At 41.8% G+C, this 7,898-nt stretch overlaps 1 protein-coding gene across 2 annotated transcripts in view; it reads right to left on the bottom strand.

The window, feature by feature from the left end:
- The window catches only part of LOC122562193, a 15,665-nt gene extending 8,328 nt beyond the window's left edge, over positions 1–7,337 (bottom strand). The window contains exons 1-3 of one of the 2 annotated variants that reach the window (XM_043714858.1): positions 7,212–7,337; positions 6,851–6,940; positions 1,038–1,200 (exon numbers count right to left, since the gene is read on the bottom strand). In XM_043714858.1, the coding sequence (XP_043570793.1) occupies positions 1,038–1,187 (150 nt within the window). In that variant the 5' untranslated portion in view covers positions 1,188–1,200; positions 6,851–6,940; positions 7,212–7,337. The remainder of the gene's footprint in view (positions 1–1,037; positions 1,201–6,850; positions 6,941–7,211) is intronic. The other variant, XM_043714857.1, reaches the window with a different exon arrangement.
- Positions 7,338–7,898: the final 561 nt, after the last annotated feature.

Below are 7,898 nucleotides of genomic sequence, written 5' to 3'. Positions count from 1 at the left end.
AATTGCAACATTTAAGAGGCATTTGGATGGGTATATGAATAGGAAGGGTTTAGAGGGATATGGGCCGGGTGCTGGCAGGTGGGACTAGATTGGGTTGGGATATCTGGTCGGCATGGATGGGTTGGACCGAAGGGTCTGTTTCCATGCTGTACATCTCTATGACTCTATGACTATGACTCTAATGAAAGGCCTATCAAGTACCTCACAAAAAAAGTTTGAAGAAAGTTTTCAAAGCTATTATTTGGAGACAGTTACCCAGTGCCCTGTTTCAACCATTAATTTAACTTAATGCTTCTGATCTTTCTCTTATTTATCCCCTTGCCATTACATTCAACTATTTTAAATATGTAATTTCATAGCTCCTCATATGACATGAATATACATAGAAAAGGAAGATACTCACTGGTGAATCACTTAACCTGTTTTCTTCTTTGATTTTCTCTGGTTACCTCCTACAGTTCACACTGTCACCCTCTGTCTCACTGATGCTTTTATTCCTATCATGCACTCACTTCCTCCCATTGGTCTCACAGTGACTCACTCTCTCTGATGTTCCTTTCATTTCCCACTGTGCTCTCGCCCTTCCCACTGATCTCACAGTGACTCTCTCAATCTCTCCACCACTCCTTTTATTCTCTTTGTTGTCTCACCTGTCCTGCTGGCCTCGCAGTGAATGACCAGGTATAGATCACATGGAAGATAAGGAAGAAAAGGTTGCTGACTGGAGGATGAAGTGATGTTATCCTTAACCCTGAGGATTCAACTTTCATGGGGCTTGCATTTATAACAAAAGACAGTTTGTTATATTGGGTGTTTTACATGGTGTAAAGTTCCATGGAGATCTCTCCCTGTTTATTAGTGCCACAAAGCTGGGTGGATGATGGCAGTCACTCCAGCAATATATCAATTCAAAATTATCATAAATAGTAAATGGCAGTTATCAATTAAACAGTGTATTTGTGAGAGGGAAAACTGTACCATGTACCATGCACTTTCCACATTTGATGATTCTTTAATGTATAAATTAAAAAGAATACCTCTTTGATGTAGGCGTTTGCTCTACGTGGTTCAAGATCGCCTCTATTTGCAGCAGATATGAAGATGTCCATAGCTTTGTGCACAAACTGATTTGCACTCATGATGAAGATTTGGAGCCACGGAGAATCATTTTCCATAAATTCCTGCATTCTCCTTCCAGCTCTGGAAGTAAGTTAAGTTGGTGATTTAACAAGTAGCAAAGGAATATGCCTATTTTTAAGCAATTTATTGGTTATAATTTCTGTCCCTTTTGCTACCTCTCTACATTCACCGTTAGTGTACAAATGATGGGAATAATACATTCAATCACTGCAATGTTGTCACCAACAGTTTACACCAAATCCATCTGCTCTGCCAGTCTGTAATGTAACCTACTCAGAATTCCCTCCTCTATATGTAATTGAGGAATGCAGGTGTGGCCAACATCTTTAATTAATTATCATGATTACTGCCCCAATCTGATCCCTGAAAACACTATTTCTAGCTTCTCCATGGGCAATACAGCATTATCACTGAGGTACCCATTGTGGTTGTGACATCTGAATCTCCAAATCAGCCTTGCCTCACCCTGATCCTTGAAATGAAAGAGGATAGTTTGCTGAAATTCACAGTGATGAATTACAAAAGGGGTTTGTTCTTACCAAATAGTTGGCCACAAGAAAATGCTGCTTTGAATTATCCTGACCAAACTAGACAGATAACTTCTCAACAGTATACAAATAAATTCATTATTGCTGTCAATAAAGCTGCAATAATGTTTAATATGCAGCATTAGTAAAAGAAAATGATCATTGACACAATAATAGGGAACTGAGGATCAATGAATATCCAGACTTGGTGGTCCCCAAAATTTGGTATTGAAGCTCAAAAGAAATTGCAGCATTAGGAAGTATCATTCATTGAAACCTTCATGTTCTTCTGACTTCAGACTTGTTCAACTAACTACAAAATTGCTCATGTGAATTTATGAATTACTCTTTGAGCAGGAGAAACCTGTATTTGGTTGAAAGATAGGGGACAGAAAGGAGACTGTGTGCTCAGATTGGGAGGGGGAAAAAAGTGGTGTCTCTCAGGAATCTGATCCCGCGCCTTAACTTTTCACAATATCCATTACTGACTTGGGTGAAGACATAGAGTTATGTGCCATCAAGTTTGGAGGTGGTACTAAGCTTGGAATGGTGTTTGTAGTCCATACAGGAAGCAGAAGCTCTCAAGGGAGAGGAAAAGAGAAAGTGAGTGGGTACAAATACAGCAAATGAAATTTAATATGGACAAGTGTGAGAACATCCACAATTGTCCTGAGAAAGATAATCTAACTTCTCCCTAAACAGTGAAAAATGAAAATTGCAGAGAAAGATTGAGGTAGAAGTCTAAGGCCCATTTGCCCATCACTCCTGTCCGCATTGAGCTGATATTGGCCAAGCTTTGATTTAGAAATTCACATTCATTTGTAATATTTCTTTATAACATCCCTAACTCTCTAACCTCCTGCAGTCCGATGAAGCCTCATGACCTCTATGCTCCTCCAACTCTGGCACTTTGCCATTCCTGATTTTCATTGCTCACACTCAGTGGACGTGCCTTCAGCAGCCCAGCCACAGACTCTGCAGTTAAACATCTCTGTCTTTCTATTTTTACCTTCTCCCTTTCTTACTTAGTGGTTTCTCTAAATCTGCTCTTTTGAATGTGTTTTTGGTTCAGATTTCTCCTTCTATAGTTCAGTGCCAAAACTTGATGATGTGCCCAAAAACGTGCCTTGGGATATTTTATTAAATTTAAGGGACAATGTGAATGCAAGTTGCTGTTGTTGTCTAAATATGTGAAATCTAGATAGAAAATACTGGGAATACTCAGCTCCCGGACAGCATCTGTAGTGAGAGAAACAGAGTTAACATTTCAGAACAAAGATCTCTTTTCAGAAATTCTGAACATTCTGAGCAAGGGGAAATGTTGGTATTCAAAGGAACTCTACTATCCACAATCTCAAATTACAGAAAAGTAGCATGCAGGTGCAGCGACCAATTAAGAAACAAATTCTATGTTAAACCATTTTACTGAGAGTTCTGAGGAAAAACAATATGCAGAGATTGTAAAGGATCTTAGGGAGACCAGTCCTGAAGTACTATGGTCTCTTTTAATCAGCTTATTCACAGAAGGACCTCACCAGCCTCTGCACTTGTCCTCATTTTTCACCAAACAAGTCTCTGCACTCAAAGGGTCTCCTACTTCCACCAGCTCCTGCAGGATGTCACAGCCAAACACATCTTTCCCTCCCCTTTCATGTCAGCATTACACAGGAACTGCTTTCTCTGTGAAACTCTGGTCCATCTCACTGTCACTCACAACACCTCCTTGCTCCCCTATATCATTTTTGCATACAATTGCAGAAGTAAAACTTACTCTTTCATCTCCTCATTGTCAGAATTTCCAAACACACCTTCTGGGTGATGCAGTGATTTACCTGTACTCCATTCCATCTTGTCTGTGATATTTGCCCCTCAAAATGCTGTCCCCTCTCCATTGGTGAGACCAAACATAGACAGGGTGACCAAGTTGCAGAACACCCCTGTTCCATCTGTAAGAATGGCCTGAACTTCTGACTGTTTGCCAACTCAAGAAACCCATTTTGCTCTTGTGCTCACATTTCTGCCCTCAGTTTGTCTTTCAGCAAACCCACAGAATCTGATAGAACAACACCTCACTTTCCAGGCTGGATTACACACTCAGTGCCTTGTTTGGGACATTTTGCACTGAGCAGAGCTGACCTATTTTCTGAAACTGACACTTACCAGCAGTACTTACTTTTCATCTATGTCTCTCTTTTACTCCCATTACAACCCACTTTGCCTTGTGCTGAGGTCAACATTACCACCTATTGCATGGGACCCTCTATCTTCTTCTTTAACACATCGAAAGCCTTGTCTTTCCCAGCTCCATCTGTTCTAAAGGAGTGTTCACACCAGACACCAAACATTAATTCTGTTTCTCTCTTCACAGATGCTGCCAGACCTTCTGAGTTTCTCCAGCACTAGCTACTTTTAGTTCAGATTCCACAGCATGCTGCTTTTACTGAAAAAGGACACACCAGCCTTAGAGAGAGTGTAACGTGTTCACTAGATTGATGTTCAGGTTGAAGGATTGTCCTACATGGTGAGATTGTGTTTATTAAGCCAATGTTATGTCAAATTTAGAAGTATAAAAGATGCTCTCATTGAGATATATAACATTCTTAAAAGGGTTAACTGGGCAGGTTGTGCAACAGTACTCCCCTGGCTACAGGGTATAGCACAAGGTGGTATGGTTAAGTGAAGAAAGGATCAACTAGTTAAGATTGAGATCAGAAGAAATGTCTTCACTCAGAGGATTGTGAATCTTTGGATTTGGAGAGGGATTAGGAATGATCAAATCTTCGACGATGTTAAATAGGGGAAGCAAGGGATATGGAACCAAAGTGGATAAATGTTGCTAAGACACAGAGACACTATATTATAATTGAAATATGGAACAGGTTTGAGGGACTGAATAGCATCCACCAGTCATACGATGCATTCATTATGTAGAAATCCATCACAGAGTTACAATTGTAGCTCTGGATGTAGAAAAGGATTAGAAATTCTTGTAGAGGGAAGCACCAGAGGCAATGTAGACAAGGGATGTGTAGCTGATCCCTGGTGTGAAAAAGCTATTTATTTGGCATCAACATGAGAAATTTAATAAAATTGTCTTGAATTCTCAGTGAAAATTACAGACAGAAATTAATATTCGAGCAATCAGTCAGCTTGGAATAAGTTTAACCTTGCTGGCAGGGAGACGTAAGAGTGGGTTCTCGGTACAGAATGGATCGTCTGTCCAGCTGAAAATCAGGTTTCATGCCTGATTATGCAGTAATGTCAGCATCTCTCAGAGCACCCGAGTATCAGCTCTTACCCCAGTCAGACAGAAGCAGCTTGGACTGAGTTCATGCCGAGGTGGGGAAACTAGATAATTAGCTGATGTAGGTAAAAATGAGAAAAGGGAACTTACTATTGACTTCCTCCTTGTTAGAATTGCTTCACCAACCACGCGGGATCAATGTGGATTTCACCAGTTTCCTCATTTCCCCTCCCCCCACATTATCCCATATTCAAACTTCCAACTTGGCAGAACCCTCATGACCTGTCCTACCTGTTCATCTTCTGGATCAGTGGGGCTGGAAGAGCACAGCAATTCAGGCAGCATCCGACGAGCAGCAAAATCGACGTTTCGGGCAAAAGCCCTTCATCAGGAATAAAGGCAGACAGCCTGAAGCGTGGAGAGATAAGCTAGAGGAGGGTGGGGGTGGGGAGAAAGTAGCATAGAGTACAATAGGTGAGTGGGGGAGGAGATGAAGGTGATAGGTCAGGGAGGAGAGGGTGGAGTAGATAGGTGGAAAAGGAGCTAGGCAGGTCGGACAAGTCCGGACAGGTCAAGGGGACAGTGCGGGCTGGAAGTTTGAAACTAGGATGAGGTGGGGAAGGGGAAATGAGGAAGCTGTTGAAGTCCACATTGATGCCCTGGGGTTGAAGTGTTCCGAGGCGGAAGATGAGGCGTTCTTCCTCCAGGTGTCTGGTGGTGAGGGAGCGGCGGTGAAGGAGGCCCAGGACCTCCATGTCAGCTCCTACTGCTATCTGCTTCACCCTCCTCTCTGACCTATCACTTTTACCCCCACCTTCATTTACCTTTCACACTCTCAGCCACCTTCCCCCAGACTAGCCCCCTCCCGTTTCTCTCTCCACCCCACCCTGGCTCACAAGCCTCATTCCTGATGAAGGGCTTTTGCCCAAAATGTCATTTGTCCTGCTTCTTGGATGCTGCCTGATCTGCTGTGCTTTTCTAGCACCACACTTTCGACTCCAATTGGTCAAAGCAGAGTTCTGGTATAGAAAGGAAAGCTCAATTTGATAACAACTGACTAAATCAAAGAAAAATGTTAGAAAGCATTTTCTCAACTGACCAGTGAAATGAACATTTTCAGTACAATGTTCTCCATGAAATCAAGCAAATAAGATTCATGTCCAATGAAATCAACAATGTATAAAGAATTCGGTTTATACAAAACCATGCAACTTAGATTATTTTTGTTAAGCAAGAATATAAAATTGAAATGTTATTGTTTGCTGCATCAAATTTCACTACTGTCCTTTTTTTAACATTTAAACAATCATTATCCTGAGATCATGCCTGGCCCATACAATATGAGGATGGGATCCACCAGATACATTAATTATTAACCACGTCCTAATCCATAAAATGTCAGCCATCTAATAAATGATGTGTAACATCATCATATTCAACAACTCCCTGTACCACAGATAGCTGTATCTGGGTTAGATCCCTATCACATCAAGCAACATTTCCTGCAAGTTGCCTGAATCCAACAGAATGATATATTGACCTGTACATTTGAAGATGATAAAATTCTATTCAATTATGAAAACAAATCCAATGCATACTACACCTCAGCATCACAACAATGGTATAGGATTCTCACTCTCTCAAATTCCTTTACATTGACAAACAATAAAAAGCAACACAAAATTATGTTGAAATTTTTCTAACATGATTTTCCTGATTGTGCTTACAATTTGCCTTCTTCTCAATGTCACTAAACACCTCTCCTTTTCTCTCTACACACAATCAGAGGCTCAACATCAGTCCAGTATTTTCATTGGACACTGCAGGATTCTGAGTGAAGAGCAGTGTGTCAGATATCAGTGTGCAGAGCACCATCAGACTGTGCTGAACGGGGCTGCAGGGGATGGGGCTGGTCACACTGGGGGGAGAGAATCCTTACCTTATTCTGAATCAATGTTCATGTCCCAATGTCAGACCCAGGGGAGCAGAGACAGCTTGCAATTGGGTGGCAATTATCCCACAGCCAAGACTGAAAAAACAAACTTAGTGCTGATTTCCTTCTTACTCAAATTGTGCATTTGATTGTTCAAAGCAAGGTTTTAGAAAGGTGGAAAACATTTGAAATAACCAGAATTCAGATATTGAATATTGAAAAACATTGAATATTTTTCTCTTCTCAGCATTGACAAACTATTTTGACATATTTAAACACAGTAAATGCAGACACAAAACAGAAACTTCACAATAAACGGATAGTAACCATGTAACTGACATTATCAGTTTAGTGGTAAAGTTCAGACCTGGCTTCGATGAGGATTAAGTGGGCCTCTTCACTGTCAGACTCTGCTGAAATCTAGCGCCCGTTCAGCAACAGGGAGTGACTGTTTTCCACCTGACCCTGTAAGAGTATCAGCAGAAAGCAGAGTCCCCAGGATCATGCCCCAATATATTGGGTAAGAGATAGTGCTGAGTTTCGGGGGTGTGAACCAGATTACTATTGGATGCAAAGCCTGATTGTGGACTTCCTCATTCTTCATGTGAAATCTTTAACTGATCAAAACAGGGATGGGAGGGTGGGTGGGGTGGGGTGCAGGGCGGCAGGTCCTTCTCAGTGAGATACAGGGTACCCGGTCCACCAAGGCTCAGAATCAGTGTCCCCACACAATCCTCCTCTCTGCACCTCATTAGCTATACAATGGGCTCTGAGGTAGTTTCCTCTAGGAAGCTGAGAGGTAGAAGGGCTGGATACTGCTGGGCTAGGTGCCTGGCAAATCTCTGGCGCTACACCATGGCAGAGTCCCTCAAGCAGCAGAAAACGGCAGAGAGCTGGGGATTTCGGAATGTTTAGAGAGTGCTGAAAAAGAACGTTGGTGGGGAGAACATAGGAAAACCCCCATTTTCTATAAAGAACCGGAGAATAACTATGGAAAGAGTAGGGCCCATGAGTGGCCATAGAGTGGACCTGGAAGGTGAGGTTTCAGTCCTCA

The sequence above is a fragment of the Chiloscyllium plagiosum genome, chromosome 24 (assembly GCF_004010195.1).
Source record: "Chiloscyllium plagiosum isolate BGI_BamShark_2017 chromosome 24, ASM401019v2, whole genome shotgun sequence".
Taxonomy (NCBI): Eukaryota; Metazoa; Chordata; class Chondrichthyes; order Orectolobiformes; family Hemiscylliidae; genus Chiloscyllium; species Chiloscyllium plagiosum.
Note: the sequence above shows the minus strand (reverse complement) of the source record. Positions and strands in the feature narration are given on the sequence as shown.